This window comes from Cetorhinus maximus, chromosome 1, assembly GCF_964194155.1.
Source record: "Cetorhinus maximus chromosome 1, sCetMax3.hap1.1, whole genome shotgun sequence".
In the NCBI taxonomy this organism is placed as follows: Eukaryota; Metazoa; Chordata; class Chondrichthyes; order Lamniformes; family Cetorhinidae; genus Cetorhinus; species Cetorhinus maximus.
In genome coordinates, this window is record NC_135879.1 from 203,251,663 (window position 1) to 203,276,120 (window position 24,458).

General features: G+C 40.5%; 1 protein-coding gene across 10 annotated transcripts in view; it reads right to left on the reverse strand.

Moving 5' to 3' along the window:
* Window positions 1–24,458, reverse strand: part of nedd4l (NEDD4 like E3 ubiquitin protein ligase) — a 426,083-nt gene that overhangs the window by 47,974 nt on the left and 353,651 nt on the right. For all 10 annotated transcript variants that reach the window (XM_078551960.1, XM_078551971.1, XM_078551949.1 and 7 more), the window contains 6 exons: window positions 20,356–20,433; window positions 15,571–15,625; window positions 9,261–9,319; window positions 4,332–4,397; window positions 3,325–3,554; window positions 1,327–1,448 (listed from right to left, as the gene is read on the reverse strand). In XM_078551960.1, coding sequence (XP_078408086.1) covers window positions 1,327–1,448; window positions 3,325–3,554; window positions 4,332–4,397; window positions 9,261–9,319; window positions 15,571–15,625; window positions 20,356–20,433 — 610 coding nt within the window. The remainder of the gene's footprint in view (window positions 1–1,326; window positions 1,449–3,324; window positions 3,555–4,331; window positions 4,398–9,260; window positions 9,320–15,570; window positions 15,626–20,355; window positions 20,434–24,458) is intronic.

The following is a 24,458-nucleotide window of genomic DNA, read 5'->3' on the forward strand; positions in this document are numbered from 1 at the left end:
CTACGATTGGAAAACATTTGCAAAATAATCCTGTGTGTGCTATGAATCACGCTGACAACCAATTTAAGACCTCCAGTTGGGCTCACAGTGTGGCACATTTGTGTGGACCGGAAGCTACATATATTAACACATATGGCCCAGTTCTTTTCAGACAGAAAGAACATGTACAGACATTGCACTTGTTTCAGCTAAACAAAATAAGTGACAGCCATTCACTGTTCATTCCCCAGGGCATTGTCTTGAAAAATCAGAGTTAAGCTGCCTGTTTTAAATTTAAAAAAAATGCTTGGCTGTTAATTATCAGTCACCATCAACTGGTGCAACCTTCATGGCAACAAAAATGTATCTTTTGTTCAGCAATGCTCAAGTTCTGTGCTACCAAATGACTATTTGTAAAATCAGCGAAGAGTGCAGACCATTAGCAGGTGAGTTGATATTCCAGAATTGGTGTGTCTTTATAAATGCAATAAAATTCATCAGGTTTTCTTTCATTAGATGAAGGATCTCTTCTCCATTGATTTATTTGCATTTGTTCTGGGCAAAAGATTATCGACTGACAGTGTTACTAAATTAGTCATTACAGTTTCACATTGCTTTAAAAATGTACTTGTTCTCGATACATACATGGTGCAAGAATATCAGAACCAAGGGAAACAACTTAGCCTGTTAGTCTGCAGCTAAATCCTTTCCTTGTTTGTAATTTTAATGCTTGTATTTAAAAATGCATCATTCACTATTGAGGGCTTTTTCAAGCAGACTCAGCAATTGGTACAGCCCGTTCTTTTGGGACACCACTTTAGCCACAAGAAATAATGCATTCAATAACTGAAATTCTCTACCACTGAAAGCTGTAGATGCTCAGAGATTCACTAACCCCATGAATGAATAAATTTCTCCTCATCCTCTGCTGATCCCTTATTTTGAGACCATGGACCCTCGTTCTAGACGCACCATGAAACCCTTTTCCAACACCTTTTTGATGGCAAAAATAGTTATTAAAACAATCTCTTGTTTTAAACAAACAAAGCACAATTCGTTTGCCCAACAGATAGAAGGTTCAGGCTTTTAGCTTTGAAAACAAAGTGAGTAATGGAGGAAGAGGAATGACTCGTCACAAACAGAAGACAAAAAGGATTCTTTTCCACTACCAAATTCTGCTAGATTTAGAGCGCTGGCCACCTGGCTTTGTGAATCATTGCCGTTTAGTGATTCATACCGACATTTCTTTAAACGTCTATGCCAGTCAAACTGCGTAGTAATTTAGCAATTCTGGTTAACATATGTTTACTTGTAAGCACTGCTCCATAATCAAAACATCTAACTTACCATCCAGTAACTTTCCATGATGCACTGCCATTCCAGCCACACGTCCAATGAATTTGAAGTAAGAAAGATGATCTTCATTACACAATCCAGAATTTGGGTTGATCTGAAGTGTGTAATTATCCCTGTTTGAGAAGTATTTTAAAAAGCTGAAGTTTTAAATACTGAAGAAAATAGTTAGGTACCATACAGCATAGGTTATTTGGATCAAGGAAAGATCAAACTCTTGACACATTCTGTGCTTAAGTATTTCGCTTTCAGGCAGGTCTCAAGTGGTTTGAATTTCAGACCTGCAAACATCACTTCAGTCTTGCTAGGACAAAGCATGACTTATGTTTAAATATCTTTGAAATACGTATTTATGTATAGAGGAATAAATAAAAGCATAAGTGCCCATTTATAAATCAAGAGAAACTCAAACTAAATCAAAGCAGAAGTGATTAGATTAAGTCAATTAACAGCATCATTAGTAATAGTTAACAATCTTAAATATTCAGCTAGCAAATATAGCTGTTAAGAGAAAATTACAGACATGAAACCGCTCATCATGTCAAAAAATTCTTTGAAAGCTGGACAGAATGCCGAGAGGCTGTTTCTCCTGGCTGGAACACCTAGAACTAGGGGATCACAGTCTCAGGATAAGAGGTCAAGCATTTTGGACTGAGGTGGGGAGGAATTTCTTCACTCAGGGAGTTGTGAATCTTTGGAATTTTCTACACCAGAATGCTGTGGACACTCAATCAAGTATATACAAGACTGAGATCAATAGATTTTGGGGCGCTAAAGGGATCAAAGGACATGGGGTTGGTGTGGGAAAGTGTGGAATTGATGTAAAATTTAAACCACGAACTTATTGAATGGTGAAGTAGGTTCGAGGGGCAATAGAGATTATTCTGCTCTGTTCCTTATGTGCTTATGTCGTCAGGTTGCCTCAGTGAGTTACTTTTCAATTGCAGTCACTCATTATATTCGGTGCATTTGGTAGTCAACCAGCACCCAGAAAGTGCTCAAAAACAACAAATGGATAAAAAATTGGATGATATGGGATTTGCAGGTGGCGTTGATTGAGGGAAAAATATTGGCAAAGATATTGCAAGATCTCAATTCTCCTTTTCAAATGGGTGTCCAAGAGCTTCAATGTCCAACTGAGAAGCCAGACCATGCCTCGCTTTAATCTGAAAAAACGTCTTCTCCACCAATGCAACAGTCTCTTAAAACTGTGCTGGGCTATCATTCTGGGTTATGTGATTCAGGTTATAATAGCATTTGAACCTTGAACCTTCTGACTGAAAAAATAACAGTATCATAAATGGAATCAAATTGACAGCGAAGTTCACGAAGTTCCCCCTCAGCTTGCATAGATGCAATTGTGACTCTTAAATTGATATTTTTAAAGTTACTGTTCAATAGTTCTTTACTTCTGTTCAGAGTTTCATAAAACAAAGAAACTTCAAACATCCACATAGGAATGACTCAAGCAAGTTTGGTCATTTTACTGCATGATACAAGTAGATACTTAATCCAATGAGTATAAGATGATCAAGAGGTCATCTATTTGATGTGTTTAATGGAGCTGATAGAGTAGATAGAGATAAACTATTTCCTCGGGTGTGGGAGACCAAAATAAGGAGGCATAACCTCAAAATTAGAGATAGGGTGCTCAGAGTGATGTCAGCAAGCACTTCTTCACACAATGGTAGTAGAAATCTATAATTTTCACCCCAAAAATTTGTTCATGCAGCGACAATTGAAAGTTTCAAAACTGATATTGACTTTTTTTTAGGCAAGGGTATTAAGGGTTACAGAACCAAGGTGTACTGATGGAATTACGATACAGATTATCCTTGATTTAAATGGATGGTAGAACAGGCAAGAGGGACTGAATAGCTAACTGTTTCTACCTGTCTATATGAATTCCAAGCTGTTAACTGCAAAACTATTGTTACAATATTTACGTGCAGTGAGGGAAATTAAAGTAGATGAGTGAAATTGCATACTTACGTGGCTGAATATTCAAAAAGCCCATAGTAAGGATTAAACATTTCTTTAGACAAAAGGAAGAACCACTCTCTTGCTACTCCTCCATAATCAAGTCCTTTCTCTGACTCAAATTCTATCCAAAGTCTGGCCTTAAGCACATCTGGTCGTTTCAAGGACATAATTCGTCTGTAAGACTCCTCTAGAATGTTGCCTCTATGCAGCTTCATTTCAAACCTATTGGGTATGTCAGCCTGGAACAAAAATAGAACCATAAATAATTGTTGCATCTCAGTCCTCCAAAACCCACACTTCATATCCAGGGTGGAAAAAAATTTACAAAATTTCAAATTGAAGAATCCACATATCATTGCTGCAAAAATAAATTACGGAAACAGCAACAAATGTGATGTATGAAAAAACACGCATGACATAACCTAACGTATTCCATCCTAATTTTAATTATCTGCACAGTGCAAATGTCCATTTGGACTTGAAAGGCCGCTCTTTGTAGTGTACAAAAAATGGACCATACATCTGAATATTGCACTGAAATTTTAAAATAAAATTTAATTAGGAGAAAGATCAATTTTCACAACTATTCTTAGTGTATTTGCAATTAGACATCTACAGTAAAATCCAAACAAAAACACAGGTAAGCATTTGTGGCCGTCTGGAAAAGATTATGGAAGCTTTAACATTTAAGACAGACAACTTCAAAATATTGGTGTGGGCAGATAAATTTAATGATAATTGCCCTGTTATATGTATTGAACTGCAGATTTATTTGAAGAAAATCTGGACAGCCCTTTAATTAGTTACATAGCCACACAATCAACTTCAACAACAATGGAGAACAATTCAACACAGGGAGGTAGGTTCGGTAATCAGCTTTTTCACACGACGTTTCCTAATGCCAATTAACATTACACATGTATTTTCATTATAGTCTGATAAACAAAGTGCATGACTCATGCATTGCAATATAACACAACTCAAACTATTCATTAGACAACGTAATGCGTACTTACAGGCTTTTTCAGTTTCTTCCGGAAGTAATCATACTTCTGTTTGAATTCTCTGGAATATGGCACAGCCTACAGGAGAACACATGTCGATTTAAAAAAACTAAAACAACACTGGTGTTTCTTTATTATAATTACTGGGAAGTTGCATCAGCTGGCATCACACTGATATTCCCCAACATCGGAAAATGTGATGCTGTACTGCTAGGGATGACGACAGTAGACTTGTTATGAATTTAATTGGACTTTCCTCTCATATTTGTAAAATAAATTTATACGTCCAAATAATGTGCTTACTGAATGTTACATGTTTTCGCAGTGCGCTGTCTACTAGACAGTTATAGGCCCAGATCTTCTGGTCTCCGCGTTGTCGGAGACTGGACACACCCCTTAAAATATGCTAGGGATCCTCTCAGAAGTCCCAAAGCACTAACTCCACAGGAATTGCCCGGGAGGTTTCAACTTCCATTGGGCAATTCTGTTACTCCCCAGGACACTCCAAAAAAGTCTCCAACTCTGAGTTACAGTCACAGACTTTGGAGGGTTCCGATTTACTGAACAGTCAACCAGGAAACATTAGGCAGAAAAAACCATGGGCAGGATAATCCGTCAGGGGGGTGGGGGGGTGTTGCAGATGGCTTGCCGTCAGTTCTGGCATTGCCAAGAGTACATTTGTGGACGCTGCTGGGACAGCAAAAAAGCAGAAAGCAGATCATTGGGTACCTGGAAACAGTTAAGTCCAGGGTCTTGGGCAGGGAGGGTTTGGGCAGGTTAAGGAGGAGGGTGGGAGGGAGAGGGTGAGGGTGGTGGGTTTAAGGCAGCAGGCGGGTAGGAAGAGGACAGCTCCCGAAGATAGAAACCTCCTTCCATCCCACCTTTGAAGAATTTTAAAAAAGAAAATCTGGCTGCCCACTCCCGCCTGACTGCCCACGCCCGCCTGACTGCCCAAGCCAACCATTCTATGGTGTGGGCAGCATATTATCAGGGTCAAGTGGCTGGGCAACAAGTCTAATTGATCCTTGATTATCTATTTAAATATGGCAGATTGGCTACTGATTTTGGCACCTGTCCACCCTCTGTATTATGGGGCTGAGCTCAGGAGTCGGTCAGGTGGTGTTGGGGTGGGCACCTGCCCTATTTTACATGCCCACTTCCCCCCCCCAACCCCCGCAGCGACCTGTCCTGCCCGACAGAGGCACGTAAGATGCAGCCACATGTCTAATTCCTGGGTAATTATACAACAGACCCTCCTGACTCCTCATCGGGCCCGCTGACATGCCCCTGCAGTTACCCCTGACCCCCCCACCTTCTGTCTCCCCACCGACCTGACCTCACCACCTTACCACCTATCACTCAGCCACCCTACCCACTTACACTTATTCACTAACACAGTGAAAAGCTATTTAAATGTCCCAAAGCTTTTCAGTGTGTTGGTGAACGAAATCTTACTAAAATCCGGCAGCTGGTGCTGTAAAAAAGGGCTTAGCTTCCCCTGACAATCCTGCACTGTGAGGGAGAACTCAGGACAGGTATGCTCTGTATTTCTGAACAGGTCTGATTCACAAGTCTGGGCCAGAATGCGGAGTTCCACCTTAGTGTATAAAAAATAGCAGCAGAGTGGCAATGCAATGGTAATTGCCATCCTCGGAAGATTTGGCCCACAGCAGCTGCACTTGCTCAAGATAAAGATATTACAATGGATCAAGCAGTTCTCACTTTTTAAATACTATCTAATCCTTCTTCCCGATTAATTAGGAACGAGGGGACATCATCTTAAAATTAGAGTGAGACCATGTAGGAAGGAAACCAGCAAACTCTTCTTCACAAAGGATATCCTTACATACAGTGGACATCTGGAATTTGCTTCCACATAAGGCTTTTAATGCCGACACCAATGGAGCTTGCAAGACCAAGATCAGCATAGAGTTCAGTTTGCTTTAGAGGGCATTAGGGGATATGGAGCTGTGGCAGGTAAATGGAGTTCAAGTACAGAGCTGCCATGATCCATTTCTAGACTGAGCTGCCTACACATGTAATTATTAACATCCAAACCTGCTTCCACTTCCAAAATCCTGAGTCTATCATTGGCACAAAGTGAATTGGAAAAATCCCGACTATTGTTTCAGTATCCCAAAAAAATTGAAGCAACCTTATACCTCCAGGCTTGTACACAAAGCTATTATTGGCACAATAAATAAAGGAAATGCATTGGCTACCATGGATAGATTTTACAGTCAATGGAGGGAAAGGTTCTCACTGTTCACTATGCTGCACAGAACTTTTGTGAGCTTTTGAACACAGAATTCTTGTCATCAAGTGGCTAATCCAGGGTGCGCTTCAATGAATCAAATTGAAGAATCTTCACTTTGACATGAAGTGTCTAGCCAGGAAGTCTAAATTAGATCTAAAACAGGTACAAAAGATGAAGTAATGATTGGGAAAGAAAGGTGTGATTAAGAGTAAGAGATAAGTAAGAGATAAGAGAACCAGATATGGAAACTTTTAAAAAACACTCCAACAATAACCAAATTCTGAAGGAATGAGATTCCACGCTTATAAAATTGAATATTCAGGGTCAGAAAAGTTGTTCAGCAATAATTATGATTCATTGAAAATTCATTTGCTCCTGAATGTACCAGCCCTAAACTTTTTTGCCATGCTTAGTGGGTACCTTATGGGGAGATGGTGTTATAGTGGTAATGCTACTGCATTAATAACCCAGAAGCCCAGGCTAATGTTCTGGGGACATGGGTTCAAATCTCACCGTGGCAGCTGGTGGAATTTAAACTCAATTAATAAATGTGGAATATTAAGCTAGTCTCAGTAATGATCACCATGACAACTATCATCGATTATTGAAAAAACCCATCCAGTTCACTACTATCCTTTAGGGAAGGAAATCTACCATCCTTACCAGATCTGGGACTACATGTGACTCCCGGCCCACAGCAATGTGGTTGACTCTTAACTGCCCTCTGAAATGGCCTAGCAAGCATTGCAGTTCAAGGGCAATTAGGGATGAGCAACAAATGCTGGCCATGCCAGTGATGCCCACATCCCATGAAAGAATAAAGAAAACCTTCATGCCTTTACATAGACTCAGCATTGAAATCAATCAGTAAGATTCTGTAATAGTTTAACCGGTGGAGGAGCAAGGTGACTTGGATCACCACTTCTGGATCTCTGCTGCAAGTTTATGTACTCCGGGATTTGTTATCCAATTAATTCCATAGTAATGGAGAGTGCTGTTCGCCTCACTATTATTCTCAATGCAAAATTCAGGCCTGTATAATTAGGCAGAACTTTAACAATTCACATTGGATTATCTATACTGTGCAATAATTTTAATATTTTTATCACATCTTCCCTCAAACTAATTTGCTCCAGGAAAACTTTACTTAGTTGCTAGAGCTTTTCTTCATAACTTTGTATCTTCAAAGGTCTGAAACGATCCTTCAACTTTATATAATGCATCGAAATCCTTTAAGGCAGGCGACCAATACTCCATGACAGAATCGGCCTCAATAATGATCTGTACAGCAGGACTCCAAGTGGCACAGTTGTTAGGGCTTCTGAACTTGAGGTTCCCGAGTTCAAGTCCCATTCCATATGAACATGGAGCAGGAGTAGGCCACTTGGCCCTTCAAGCCTGCTCCGCCATTCGATAAGATCATGGCTGATCTGATTATAACTTCCTGCCTACCCTCGATAATCTTTCGCCCCCTTGTTAATCAAGAATCTATCTAGCTCTGCCTTAAAAATATTCAAAAAGACCCTGCTTCCAACTGCCTTTTGAAGAAGAGTTCCAAACACTCATGACCCTCAGAGGAAAAAATTCTCATCTCTGTTTTAAATGAGCGACCCCTTATTTTTAAACAATGACTCCGAGTTCTAGATTCTCCCGCATGAGGAACATCCTCTCCACATCCACCATGTCAAGACCCCTCAAGATCTTAAAGGTTTCGATCAAGTCACCTCTTACTCTTCTAAACTCCAGTGGATACACTGTCCAACCTTTCCTCATGAGACAATCCTGATATTAGTCTGGTAAATCTTCTCTGAACTGCTTCTAATGCATTTACATCTTTCCTTAAGTAAGGAGGCCAATACTGTGAACAGTACTCCAGATGCGGTTTCACCAGTGCCCTGCACAACTGAAGCATAAACTCCCATCTTGGTACTCAATTTCCCTCTCAGTAAATGATAACATTCTATTAGCTTTTCTAATTACTTGCTGTACCTGCATACTAGCCTCAGGACTTGTTGGCCACAGAAGAACCCAGCCACTGGTGCAGGCAAGCCAGCATGTATTGGTGCCGTTCCCACGCCTGGATAAATGGGGAGGTTAGTGACAAGGAGGGCATCCATACTTATTACATTAAATGTGCTATTTTATGCAAGTTGCTTTTGGAGAAAAATATTGATACATATTTAGAAGACCGTTTTGAACAATACAAAGGGCATTGTTCTATTTGACAATTCACTGTGCGTTTTTTTGATATTGTGTGCTGTGACAATCTATTGTCCTGAGTATTGCAAAATTAACTTCACACAACTTGGGGCAAACAAGTTAGCGAATGGAACAAAAGACTACAAAATAAACAGCATGTGTACTTTAAAGGTAAAGCTTGGCATCTAACAAAATCTGAACTGGCATTTAATTCTCAGGCATCTGCTGAGGTCGGAAGGTGAGAAGAAAAAGAAAAAAAATGCGCTTCCTTTATCATTCGAGTGTGTATCAACTGTGATTCGTGGCATCCTGAGCTGTGTGCACACTTCCTGATTGCATGGAGTGTAATTTTTCAGCAGAAAATATGAGTGGGACAGGATGAGGATAAAGAGTAGGAGGAAGATGAGAATATGGAGTTATAAGCTTAAAATGTAAGAAAAGAAAAACATAAAATCTGCAAATAACTGTCAATTTTTATTACTTACAGGACCAGTAATGGCTGGATTCTGTAGTCTTGGATCCTCCCATTGTGTGATTTTAGTATCTATAAAAAGAGAGTGGGACATTTTTTACTATAAAATTCTAATTCTTAAGAAATCAAGCACAGCTGAAGTAACACATCGAGATACCCTAATTAATTTCGTTCTTGCTTTTCACAAATACTTTTACATTTATGCGAAACACATTTGGAAATTCTAGAAGTCAGTCCATATAAAATCAGAATAAAATCAAGAAAAAGGTCCATCACTTTCTCAAGGGCAACTTGCAAAAGGAAATAAATGCCATTCTTGCCGGCACTATCCCAAAGATGAACTTTTAACAATCTGGGAAGAAAAGTATGGAAATAGAGAATGCTGATCAATTTTGCTGCAATACAAACATCAAGCTAGTTCATTTGGTCACAGAATATACAAGTAAAGTTATACTACATTCAGTCAGATCCACATCTTATATGTCAGTTAAAAGGGTTAACTTCTTCATGTTATGAAGACGCGTAGGGGAGGCTCAATGGGCCAGATGGCCAACTCCTGCTCCTGTTGCCTATTCTTATGATCTTACTCATGTACAGTCAAAGATCACAGGGTCTTATACTCTTTCTAAGAAACTCCAGACAAGGTTGCATGTAGAAGAGTGCATTAGTAATAAACAAGAACTGTGGTAAAGCCAAAATCGCAATTGCTGTGTGCCTCCGGGTTTGCAGGACCTTTTGAATATTGCAGTATATACCCAAATACCCCTAGAGAGGGTACAGCCATGGTTCCTGATTCCCACAGCCCAACCTATGAAATTGTTACAAAGCGATGGGGCTATTTTGACTCTTTAAAGACAGATGAAAATGGCAGTTCCTGAAAATTATGAGTGGAGCAGCAGAGTAAAGAAAGGCAAGTAGCAAAGTCCATGTGAAACAGACTGTACGAAGCCAAATTATGAACAATGACATGGACAGATTTTGTTTTCTCTGATTCCCAAAAGACAAGACAGCTCAATCAATGATGGAATGTAGTGGCTCTTACGTACCCACCATTTTAAGCCCCCACTGCAGGCAAGGCTCAAAGGTTTCTCTAATCGTTTCTGGACTCAGCAAATACCAGAGGGTTATCCCAGTGGCTTATCTCTGCAATGTATCTAGTTTCTGAATGTTTTTGCATTGATAATCAGAACTGGCCTTAGTATATTGAAGGTGTGGTCCAACAGACAACTGCAGTCTGATCATATGTTCTTTTAACTTATATTCAATTGTTTTGACTACATTGTTTGGCTTTGCTTGCTGCTCTGTATTGGCTGAACATATTTAGCATTGAGTCTAAGATTCCTAGGTCTCATTCCACTTAACTCTTCCCTCATTCACGAGAGTACATTTACCTTATACGCGGTTCCTTGCACTTGTCTTCAATTATTAATTGGCTGAAGTACACACTTTGCCTAATTTATTCTGAAATTTCTGAGCTACTTCCTCTAATTCCACTGCCTTTTCCAGTTTGGTATCATTGGTAAATTTAACCACATGGCACTGAGTTTCTGAGTCCAGGTTATTTATATAAATGAGAAACAGTAATGGTAACACGTTATTGAGCTCTGGGGAAACAGTCCAGTACAAATTCTCTAATGGGCACTCATTTCTGTCTACCTGACAGGCAAGTTTCTTATTTATCCTATATTTTAGCATGAATCCCCACAGCTATGAGTTGGCTGATAGACTTACACGAGTTGCTTTGTCATAAGCCTTTTCAAAGATTGGGTACATATATCTTAAAGCTTTCACATGCCACTTGGGATGTTACTTTCTCAAAGTCATCTAAATGAAATTGGTCAGATATGAGCTTGCCCTTCTGAATCCATGTTGGTTATAGTTAACAAGATTATTATTATATAGTGACCCAACTTCACTCTTGATAATCTTAATTATTTTACACTGAATGCGGCTGAGACTAATGAACCAGCTTGTGCCTATTTTATTTTCTTTTTTCAAAATTGATAACACATTGTACTGTTACCTCATCAATGTCCCAATGTTCAGAAATTCATTGTCCTCATCCTTACTAAGCAAAATTAATATCTTGCCCTTGTTTGGATCACTCAAAGACTTTTGCTCTCAAAAATGTCAAATCTTTGAGCAGGTTTAGATTGATCTTTTGGCTGATTTTAATGGCCACCAGTGCCTCACAAATGCCCTCCCTAGCATCTTTCAGCCCACTGGGATAAACACAATCTATCCTTGATTGATTTAAATCTTATTATCCTGTGTTGCTTTACATTGATTTGACTTTGTTTATCTGTGTTTGTGGAGGGGTTATAACTCTACCTCCTCCAAGTATTCACAATGGAAAATATCAGACATTTATAAAAACGTGACTTCATATAAAGCAAGTGTTCTCATTTCGGTGTCACTTTTGATCGCACCCTCCCACTCCTTTACCACAACACCTAGCACACATACTGCTTCTGAGGACCGAATATTTCGGTATTCTGTGGGTGGCAATTCTCATGAGCATGTAGTGCTATGCAAAACACCTGGAGCAGTCATAAAAGTTCAAAACCAAAGGGGCAGTGAAGACAAGAGGAGAATAGGAAAACGTCAGCATGAACTCTGCCTCACCACCAGCTCTCTCAACTCCTCCACTGTTGCTAAATTATTAGACTGCTTATCCAACTTGCAGTACTGAATTAGCAGAAATTTTCTTCAATTACATATTGGGAAGACTGAAGCTTTCAGTCCCCACTCCAAACTCTCTTCACGCACTACCAACTCCATCCCTCACTGTAGCGAGCTGGAAAGTGGTGAGTGGGGGGGGGGGATTTATGAACATACAAATTAGGAGCAGGGGTAGGCCATTTGGCCTCTCGAGCCTGCTCCACCATTCAAATAAGATCATGGCTGATCAAATTTTAACCTCAACTTCACATTCCTGCCAACCCCCGATAACCTTTCACTGCCTTGCTTATCAAGAATCTATCTACCATTGCCTTAAAGATATTCAAAGGCTCTGCCTCAAACACCTTTTGAGGAAGAGAATTCCAAAGTCTCACAGCTCTCAGAGAATAAATATTTCTTCATCTCTGTCTCAAATGGGTGACCCCTAATTTGTAAACAGTGGCCCCTGAGGCATTAGCCTTTGCTGCCAGGGGGACCCCCATGGGCCTCAGGATGCTTGATCAGGAGCGACCCCCATCCCAAGCACAGAAGGAGCCTGCCAGCTTTTAATAATGGGCAGCCTCCCCACATTACACACCTTCCCCTGGCTGAGTACCCCTGCTCCTAGCCTGCTCCCGAGAGCCAGGTTAAATTCTGCCCAAATTGTGCAGCTATGTTGAATGACTGAAACAGCAGCAAGACATAGTAACCAAAAGTTGAGCTGTAGGAGAATGGAGAAAGGCAGAACATAAACTTGTGAAGAAGAATGTTAGTCTGAAATAGGAGGGAGAAAAAGAGGGAACTACAACAAAGCTGCCGACTTGGATTGAGGAACGAGCAGGAGATAGAGGTGGAGAGCAAGAAGAATACAGGAAGACCTAGGGAACAGTGAGGAAAATGCCAACCTGTGTCAGCTTGAGCTGTGAGAGGATAGAGAGAAGAGTGTCAGTTTCTGTGCTGGGGGAGAGAAAAACAGGAATGCCCATGTGAATTGCGATTGTGTTGGCAGCAGGGAAAACAGTTTCAACCCTAAAGGGGAGAAGAAATTGTCGAGTTTTAAAAGAGAGAGGTAAACAATGTGTGCATGGATAAAGAGACAAAGAAGAAAGAGTTCCAATATGAAATGGGGGGAAAAGGAAAAAGAAATAAATAAAACAGTGCCTCAGAAATGTCACAAAGTATTTCACATAACAATGAATTACTTTCAAGTGCAATCACTTATGTTTTTAGGCATATCTGGCAGTATATTTTAAACACAACAAAGTCTGATAAACAGCAAGAGAATAAATTCATTATTTTTTAAAATTATGTTAGCTGAGGGATGAAGGCTGGCCAGGACACCAGAAGAACTCCTGCTCTTCTTTCAAAAATGCATTAGGATCTTTAAAGATGAGCTGAATCACTGGTGCAGGTAAACACAGTCTTGGTGTTTAGGTCTCATCTGAAGGAAGGCACCCCCAGCATTATTCACTCTCTCGGCGATACACTTATAAGTCTCAGTTGGGGCTTCAGAGGCATGGGGGCGACCACTGAGCCAAAGCTAACAATTAAGTGCTCAAAGAGCATCAGCATGAACTGGTACTGGCAACAAGAAACTTCATATAGCCCCCCTACTGTAGTAACAAATCTGAAAGGTACTTCACAGAAACATCGATGGACAAAATTTGATGCCGAATCACACAAGGAAATATTCAGACTAATGACCAAAAGTTTGGTCAAAGCGGCAAGCTTTAAGGAGATTCTTAAAAGGAGGAAAATGATCTGCAGAGGTTCAGAGAGCGAATTCTAGAGGCAAGGGCCTAGACAGCTGAAAACACAGTAACGGATGATGGAGCAAAGGAAACCGAGATGTACAAGAGGTAAGAAACGGAGGACGGGAGAATTCTCAAAGGACTGTCTGAGATTACAGACATAGGGAAGGGAAAAGCCATGGACGAGCTTAAACAGAAGTATGAGAATTTTAAATTCTAAATATTGAGGGTTAGGAAGAAGATTGGCTCAACATCACAGTGACAACCGAACAAATAATTTTTAAACAATGTGTTTCAGATTTAGTAAGAGACCTACATTCAACAATGTTTTCGAGTTGTCAGCTTTTTTGAAGCTGTTGCTCAGTAATAGCAGGAGTCAAAGTGTCATTTACAACACAGAAGGAGGTCACTCCACCCATCAAGTCTATGCCACTCTCTATGGAGCGAGTCCTCCACTGTAGTTCTGAATTATTTCCTTCAAATGCCCAACCAATTTCCCTTTCAAATCATTCAGTGGGTACATTTTACATCCCACAGGCAGGCGCGCGCACCCGACCTGATCGGGCGTAAAATAGTGCGCGATGACGTCGGGCGAGCATCCCAACGTCATTGCACACTCGCGCGATATTTTGGTCGGCGGGTGCGCGCAGGAGTCTGCAGTGCATCCACCAACAATCAAGAAGCCTATTAAGACCTTTAAATCAACTACTTAAACCTATTCTTCGCTGCCGTTCCAACCTTACGGTTGGCGGGTGGGTGAATCAGCCAGGCAGCCTTCAGATTTTTTAGCAAATTTTTATTCTGATGTTATTGTGTGTGAGTCCCATGTCAGGACATTTTTTCCAGATTTTAAAAATCTTTACTTTTGGTTTTAAAATTGTTCAGCTCGCTGAGGAAGCTCCCTGCCTTCAGGGAGCTTTCACCGTGTGCTCCCCTGCGTGCTTGCGCAGACTTTGTGCTTGCACTCCACCCGCCCCCACACAGGCAGCGCTGAGGTTAATTGGCCAACCAGTGTGAAATCGCAGTCAGGGGCTGATCGTGGGGGGTGGACCGTTTCCACTCCCAGGCCTGCCAACGACCTCAAAATTCTGCCCATTGTCTCTGCTTCCGCCACCCTCATGGGCAGCTAGTTCCAGGCCATTACCACTCATTGCATTAAAAAAATTCTTCCTTATGTTCCCCTGAATCTCTTGCCAAAACCTTAAATCTGTGTCCCCATGCCCTTGTACCATTAGCTAATGGGAACAGTGTTTCCTTGTCTAACTAATCCAAGCCTATCATAATCTTGTACACTTACATCAAATCTCCCCTCAGTATTCATTGCTCCAAGGAAAACCCCAACTTCTCCAACTGAACTTTGTAACTAACCCCCATTCCTGGAACTATTCTCATGAATCTCCTCTACACCCTCTCAAAGACCCTTAGGATCCATCTGACAGTGCGGTGACCAGAACTGGATGTAATACTCCTGTGGTGGCCAAACCAGAGCTTTATAAAGGTTCAGCATAACTTCCCTGCTTTTGTACACAATGCCTCTATTTACAAAGCCCAAGGTTTCCTACGCTTTGCTAACCACTTCCTCAATATGTCCTCCAACTTCAACGATTGATGCATCTGCACTCCCAAGTCCCTCTCTCCTTGCACACTCTTTAGATCTGTACCACTAAGTCTACATTACCTCTCCCCATCCCTTCAGCCAAAATGCAGGACTTTGAACTGAAACCATCATCAGGGCATCACAAGCTGCTGTCTACGTGTTTAGCTCGTGTGATTTTCTTTTCAGGCTCTCGGTGCAACGCAGTACATGTCATGCCATGATTAAGGCATAAAAGTTGTCATTTGCTCCAGACATCACCATCAAAATTTTAAAGATTAACATTACTCATTTTCAAAATATGTCATCTTACTCACTGTGATCTATGAAGAATGACCTTCCATCTAAATGGATTCTCTCCTCCCAGCCAGGCTGTTTAAAAATGAAGGATTACAGAAACAATTTTATTCAAAATAATGGAACGCTGGAACAAAGCACACATTTCACAGCAAAATATAGAAGCTATGAGAAAGTAGCTTGGGTTTTCATGGTCCTCTGAAATTCTGTGTACCTATGCAAGCTCATACTCTCAGTCAGTTTCACATATTGGAAAAGGGGTGGGGACAAGGTGTGGAGGATTTGAGATAAACAAATTTCAATGAAGCCTTGCTGCAAGATCATGGGAGAAAAATATATAAAACACATTAAAATAAAAAACATTGGCAGGGGAATATTAAGCAGCTCAACAGGTAATGGGAGAAAAACACACTTGTAATGGACTTGTTTTGAAATTATTTGCTGTCATACATATGGTCATGTTTTTGCTACAAATTAGTCTTTGTCTTAAAGACATGCTGATATTGTTGGCAGCCAGACTGAATAATACAGTTGCACTCACTGGTAGCTGAGTAATGATTATATTTTAACAGTAGGAGAGGTGGCTCTCTGCATTAGACATGTTAAGTTTGGCTTCATACTGGGCACAGTTTGCATTGATGTGGAGAACAATCATTTTGCATTGACACACACCATAAGACGTAGGAGCAGAAGTAGGCCATTCAGCCCACCGAGTCTGCTTCATCATTCAATGAGATCATGGCTGATCTGATAATCCTCAACTCCACTTTCCTGCCTATTCCCCATAACCCTTGATTCCCTTACTGATTAAAAATCTATCTCCGCCTTGAATATACTTAACGACCCAGCCTCTACAGCCCTCTGCAGTGAAGAATTCCACAGATTCACTACCTTCTGAGGGAAGAAATTCCTCCTCATCTCTGTTTTAAATGGGCGCCCCCTTACTCTGAGATTATGCCCTCTGGTCCTAGACTCTCTCACAAGGGGAAACAACCTCTCTGCATCTACCTGGTCAAGCCCCTGAAGAATCTCATACGTTTCAATAAGGTCACCTCTCATTCTTCTAAACTCCAATGAGTACAGGCCCAACTTACTCAACGTCTCCTCGTGAGAAAACACCTCCACCCCTGGGATAAACCTAGTGAACCTTCTCTGGACTGCCCCCAATGCCAGTATATCTTTCCTTAGATAAGGGGACTAAAACTGTTCACAGTATTCTAGGTGTGGTCTAACCAGTGCCATGTATAGATTTAGCAAGACTTCCCTATTTTTATACTCCAATCCCTTTGAAATAAAGGGCAACATTCCATTTGCCTCACCTATTACCTGCTGAACTCGTATGCTAGCTTTTTGGGATTCGTGCACGAGGACCCCCAAATCCCTCTGTGCTGCAGCTTTCTTCAGTCTTTCTCCATTTAAGTAACATTAAGCTCCTCTATTCTTCCTGCCAAAGTGCATAACCTCACACTTTCCCACATTATATTCCATCTGCCACGTTTTTGCCCACTCATTTAACCTGTCTATATCCCTCTGTAGACTCTTTGTGTCATCCTCACCACTTGCCTACCCTCCTATTCTTGTGTCCTCTGCAAATTTGGTGATAGTACATTAATTTCCCTCATCCAGTCATTAATATATATTATAACTAATTGTGGCCCCAGCACTGATCCCTGTGACACTTCACTAGTTACAGGTAGCCATCCTGAAAATGCCCCCTCATATTCCAACTCTCTGCCTTCTATTAGTTAGCCAGTCCTCTATCCATGCTAATATACTACCCTCAACACCACGGGCTCTTAACTTATTAAGTAGCCGTATGAACCTTATCGAACATCTTTTGGAAATTCAAATGTATTACATATGCTGGTTCCCCTTTATCTATCCTGCTTGTTACCTCCTCAAAGAATTCTAATAAATTTGTCAGGCATGATTTCCCCTTCATGAAGCCATGCTGACTCTGCTTGATTATATTATGCATTTCTAAATGCTCTGCTATTACATCCTTTATAATAGAGTCCAACATTTTCCCAACAACAGATGTTAAGCTAACTGGCCTACAGTTATCTGCTTTTTTTTGTCTCCCTCTCTTTTTGAATAAGGGTGTTACATTGGCAGTTTTTCAATCCTCTGGGACTTTTCCATTACTACCAGTGCATCCACTTTCTCTGCAGCTATTTCCTCTATTATCCTAGGATGCAACCCATCAGGTCCAGGTGACTTATCGGCCTTTAGCCCCACTAATTTTCCTAGTACTTTTTCTCTAGTGATAGTTATTGTATTTATTTCCTCTCCCACTTTTGCCCTTTGATTATTTAGTACTTTTGGTATGCTATGAATGTCTTCTACCGTGAAGGCTGATGCAAAGTATTTATTCAACTCCTCTGCCATTTCCTGGTTCCCCATTAATATTTTCCCAGCCTCATTCTCTAAGGGGCCTATATTGACTTTGGCCTCTCTTTTTCTTTTTATATATTTACAGAAGCTCTTATTGTCCGTTTTATATTACTTGCTAGTTTACCCTCAAAGTTTATTTTCTCCCTTTATTATTTTTTGGTCATCTTTTGTTGGTTTTTAAAACTTTCCCAATCCTCTGGCTTACCACTAAGCTTTGCCACATTGTATGTTTTTTATTTCAATTTGATACTATCCTAAACTTCTTTGGTTAACCATGGTTGGTTTATCCCCTTCCTACAATCCTTCTCCCTCGCTGGGGTATATCTTTGTTGTGAGTCATGAACTATTTTCTTAAATGTCTGCCATTGTTCATTAACCATCTTTTCTGCTCAACTCCTTTCCTAGTCCACTCCAGCTAACTCTGCCCTCATTCCTTTGTAATAACCCTTATTCAAGTTTAGCATAGTTGTTTCCGAACTAAGTTTCTCACTCTCAAACTGAATGCTAAATTCCACCATTATGGTGACTGTTTCCTAGGGACTCTGAGATCATTTTTTAAGCCTGCCGCATCACACATTACTAGATCCAAAATCGCCTGATCCCTGTTTGTATCCACAACATATTGTTCTAGGAAACTGTTCTGAATACACTCTATGAATTCTTGCTCGTGGCTACCTCTGCCAATTTGATTTTCCCAATCTACATGAAGATTAAAGTCACCCGTGATTATTATACTGTCTTTTTTTACATGCCCTCATTATTTCCTGGTTTATTCACTGTCCTACAGCACAGCTACTGTTAGGGGGCCTATAGACTACTCCCATCAGTGTCTTCTTCCCCTTGTCATTTCTTACTTCCAACCATATGGATTCTATATCTTCCGATCCAAGATCATTTCTTGCATTTGTACTTAATCCATCTCGTACTAACAAAGCTACCCCACCACCTTTTCCTTCCTGCCTCTCCTTTCGAAAAGTCACATACCCCTGAATATTTAGTTCCCAGCTTTGATCTCCTTGTAACCATGTCTCTGTAATGGCTATAAGATGTACCCATTAACCTCTATTTGTGCTGTTAATTCATTTATTTTGTCCCAAATACTGCGTGCATTTCAGTAAAGAGCCATTAGTTTTGCCTTTTTACCATTTTCCCCCCATTTGATCCTAATTGTTGCTGTTTTTTTATGTTTGTACACTCTGTCCCTTCCTGTCACACTCTAGGTACCATTACCTAAGTAACTGCCCTGCAATGCTGCCATGTCCTTTTGTTTTGTAAGCCTACTTATCCCCTCTCCAAAACCCTGCCCTCACCCACCCCCCTGCCACTTTATTTAGTTTAATGCCCTCTCTACAGCCCTTGTTATTCGATTCGCCAGGACACTGGTTTCAGCATGGTTCAAGTGAAGCCCATCCCACCGGAACAGCTCCCTTCTACTCCAATACTGATGCCAGTGCCCAATGAACCAAAACCCATTCCTCCCACACCAATCTTTGGGCCATGCATTTAACTCTATGGGGAGGCAATGGCATAGTGGTATTGTCACTGGACTGGTATTCCAGAGACCCATGTAATGGTCTGGGGACCCGGGTTCAAATCCCGCCATGGCAGGTGATGGAATTTGAGTTCAATAAAAATCTGATGATGACCATGAAACCATTGTCGATTGCTGTAAAAACACATCTGGTTCACTAATGTCCTTCACATCCTACATGTGACTCCAGACCCACAGCAATGTGGCTGACTCTTAAATGCCCTCTAAACAAGGGCAATTCGGGATGAGCAATAGATGCATGCCCAGTGACACCCACGTCCCATGAACGAATAAAAAAAAACTCCATGCCAGTTTGCCCGTGGTTCAGGTAGTAATCCTGAGATTATTATCTTGGAGTGCTGCCACACGCTGCAGCAGCAACCCATCCTGCCATCGCTATCTTATCTTATTTAATTTATTACTCTAGTGTCTCTGCTCTTTACACTTTATTGAAATTAATTATTTACACCAGTATTGATCTTATACTTAACAAGCTATTTTTAAGAAAGAGAAAATAAAGACTAGAGATCTAAACATCAACTATTGACCTTACTTTTAATCTAAAGACTAGAAATACTCACTAATCCAACTCACCAATCAGCTGCTCTCCATGCTCTTTTTAAATGAAGCCTCCCCGCTCTCTGTTTTAAATAAAGTCCACCCGCTCTCTGTTTTAAATAAAGTCCACGCTCACCTGCTCTCTGTTTTAAATGGCACACTGTGCCACTTAACTGTCTAGCTGTCTACATTTTATGGTTTTAATGTTGGAATAGTGCCAAGCAAGTGTGAAATGTGATTTAGTGGCAGGACTTTGAACTGAAGCCTTTATCATAAGTTGCTATCTATGTGCTTATAAAAATGAATAAATTGTTGCACTTACAGGGAGAGGTCCAAGATCATTTGGATCCAAAGATGCTTTCCCTCTTAGGTGAACTGGATATTTCAGCCGTGGATCTTCCTGTAAAAGATAATTCTTTGAAAATTGCTGTAGGAGTGGTGGACTCGAACAAAAAAAAAGTAATTAATAAATCTGGAATAAAATGCTCGTCTCATTCATTATGATCATGAAATTATTGGACTGTTGTAAAAACCCAACAGGTTCACCAATGACCTTCAGAGGTAGAAATCTGCCATCCTTAACCACTCTGGCCTACACATGACTCCAGGCCTACATTAATGTGGTTGACTCTTAACTGCTCTTTGAAGTGGCCCAGCAAGCCGTTCAGTTGTATCAAACTGCTACAGAAAAGGAGCACTTTGAGTGTACTTACACCACTACCTTCTCAAGGGCAATTAGGGATGGGCAATAAATGCTGGCTTTGCCAATGATGTCCACATCTTAAGAACGAATTTAAATAAAAACTTATCAGATTTGACTTAGTTTGGTTGCCTTTTTCTGCAATGCTTCAAATGCATGCATCAATGTACACGATATCAGCTTGATTCTCTTCATCAACTCAATTGGACATATTTGTGAAAAAAAGCCTAAAAATTGTCAAACACAGCTTGCCTTTAAAAAATCCATGCTACCTGTTCATGATTAACCTTGACATTTCTGAATTCTTGCTAATTTTACCTCTATTCATCGATTCTAAGAGTTTCCCCAGACCTGATGTTGGACCAACTCGTCTTCAATTCAACAATTTCCCTTGGTCTCCTTCCTTGAAGAGGGATGTTTCATTGGCCACCTTCCAGTCCCATAACAGAATATGCGTAGATGAGGAAGAGTAAAAAATCGCAAGCAAGACGCTTTATTTCCTTCCTTAATTTCTTCACAGGCCGGAATGCATGCCATCATGACCCAGTAATTTATCCACCTTGAGTTTGCTAACATTTTACAGAAGCAATTCCTTCTTTAGTTATCTTTAACAATTGTCTCACATGCTCTCATAATACTTATATTCTCATCGCCACTAACCTCCCTAACATAAAGATACACCTCTTCCCTCTCATCATATCATGCATCTATTTGGGCCTGTGGTTCTCAAACATTTTCCATGCGCTGGCCACTTAGGTTGGACAAAAGACCCTGTGGACCACCTACCCCACCGACTTTTACATGCCACAGCAAAAAACTCATCAGAATTAATAGCAGCTTACGGAAGCTTGAAATATTTTCCTGCTTTTTATTACTAAAAGTAATAAATTTTTGTGTTTTTAAAAAAATATCATACGTAAATTTATTCAAGCTAGAAGCAAAACATAGGCAATTTCATGTTATGAACATTAATATGCTAAGAAAACATATTTATTTGAAATATTCTAATGTATTATAAAATTATTACAATAATCTTGTGAGAAACATTTATCTTACATCTATATCATTCATACAAAATCAACATTAACTTAAAGTTTGCTTATAAAACTACATTATTGGTGCATGCGCTTATGACGACACATGTCATGCACACAGGAGCCAGAATGGCTGTGATGTCAGGTGTGTGCTAAGATGAGTGTCATGGCCTATTCTTTCCTGAGGCCAAGGCATTGCGTAGCAGTGACTTATCACTAATGGTTGCAAAGTCTGAAGCCAGAAAAACTCCAGCAGGCACATCTCCATAACATATTGAAGATAATAAAACAAAGGGTGCAATTTTAAAAAGAGGGTGCAAGAGCAGAGGGACCTGGGTGTATGCATGCACAAATCAGTGAAGATACAGAGTAAGTTGAGAGAGCAATTAGGATCCTGGGCTTTAGAAACAGGGGTATATAGTATAAAAGCAAGGAAGTTATAATAAACCTATACAAAATGCTGACTTGAGTAGTGTGTCCAGAGGAATGATGTAAAGGCATTAGAGAGGGTGCGGAAAAGATTTATGGGAATGGTTCCAAGGATGAAGAGCTTCAACTACATGGATAGGCTGGAGAAGCTGGAGCTGTCCTCCTTGGAGAACAGAGGGATAAGTGGATATTTTGTAAAGGTGTTCAAACTCATGAGAGGTCTGGACAGAGAAGATAAGGATAAACCATTCCAATTGCAGGAAGGATTGAGATCCAGAGCTCACTGATTAAAGGTGATTGGCAAAACAAACAATGGCGACTTGAAGAAAATCATTTTTACTTGATGAGTGATTAGGATCAGGAATGCACTGCCTGAGAGTATGTGGTGGATGCAAATTCAATCAAGGCCTTCAAATGAGAATTGAATAATTATCTGAAAAGAAAAATGTACAGGACTATGAGTAAAAGGTGGGGAAGTGCAACTAGGTGAATTGTGAGTTGTTCTTGAAGACAGCTTGCATCAACACAATGGGCCAAATGGCCTCCTTCTGTGCTGTCACCGTTCTATGATTCTACGTGATCAGAGGATCATTTCTAGTTTTACTAAAGTAATTTTAATAATTTACATAAGAGCATTAAAATTAGTTAACAGGAACTCAGCTGCCCAATTCAGTGGAGAGAATAGCGAAGTGATAAAGCTAGTAGTATAAACACTGTTTCAGAAGAAAGTGATTTACACTTGCTTCTTTCAACTTTGTACATTGTACTAATTGCTCACAATGCAGTCTGCTTCAGTGTGGAGACAAAATGTAGATTCCTTTGCAGGAATCCTCTGCCCAGTCCATAAATGTGACCCTGAGCTTCTGTCATTTTAATTCTCCACCTTGCTCCCACTCTGACCTTTCTCTCTTCAGCCTCCTTAAGTGCTCCAATGAAGCTCAACGCAAGCTCAATGAACAGTACCTCATCTTTTGATTGGCACTTTAATGTCTTCCACTCTCAACATGGAGTTCAACAATTTCAGACTGTAAGCAGATTTGTTTCCTTTTCTTTGCTGGTGAAAATGGATCTTTTTCTGGTTGGTGGGATGTAACAAGTGGTGTGCCACAGGGATAGATGGTATGGTTGCTAAATTTGGTGAAGACACATAGATAGGTAGGAAACAGTTGTGAAAGTTGTAAGGAGGCTACAAAACGACATAGATAGGTTAAGTGAGTGGGTAAAGACCTGGAAAATGGTGTATAATGTGGGCAAATGTGAAATTGTCCATTTTGGCAGGAAGGGTAAAAAAGCATAGTATCTAAATGGTGAGAGATTGCAGAGCTCTGGGGTTCAGAGGGATCTGGGTGTCCTAGTGTATGAATCACAAAAGGCTAGTGTGCAGGTACAACAAGTAATTAGGAAAGCAAATATAATGTTATTGGTTATTGCAAGGGGAATTGAATACAAAAGTGGAGAGGTTATGCTTCAGTTGTACAGGGCACTGGTGAAACCACATCTAAGTACTGTGTACAGTATTGGTCTCCTTATTTAAGGAAAGGTGTAAATGTGTTAGAAACAGTTCAGAGAAGGTTTACTAGACTAATACCAGGAATGGATGGGTTGTCTTAAGAGGAAAGGTTGGACAAGTTAGGCTTGTATCCACGGGAGTTCAGAAGAGTGAGAGGTAACTTGATTGAAACTTTTAAAGATCCCAAGGGGTCTTGACAGGGTGGATGTGGAGAGGATGTTTCCTCTTGGGGGAGAATCTAGAACAACGGGTCACGCTTTAAAAATAAGGGGTTGTTGGAACTCTCTTCCTCAAAATGCAGTGGAAACAGGGTCTTTGAATATTTTTAAGGCAGAGCTAGACAGATTCTTGATTAACAAGAGGGTGAAAGGTTATCAGGGCTAGGCTGGAGGTTACAATCAGATCTGCCATGATCTTATTGAATGGCGGAGCAGGCTTGAAGGGCCGAGTGGCCCACTCTTGCTCCTAGTTCACATGTATGTGGTTCATCTCTCTTGGCTTTCTCCTTTTTTTGGCTTCCAGACAGCAGCTGTTCATCATTCTGCCATTTACACCTCCTCCAGACACATCTTTTGTTTCTTCACTTGTCCATTACCACTCCCTTTGGCTTGCATCATGAACCCCTTTGTCATTAAAGCTCTCCTGCCTTCAATACTATCACAAGTCCTTTCCTTCCCCTCCCCCTCATCCTCCCCACTTCAATTTGCTTAAAACCAATTACATTCCTAACTTTTCACAGCTCGTATGAAAAG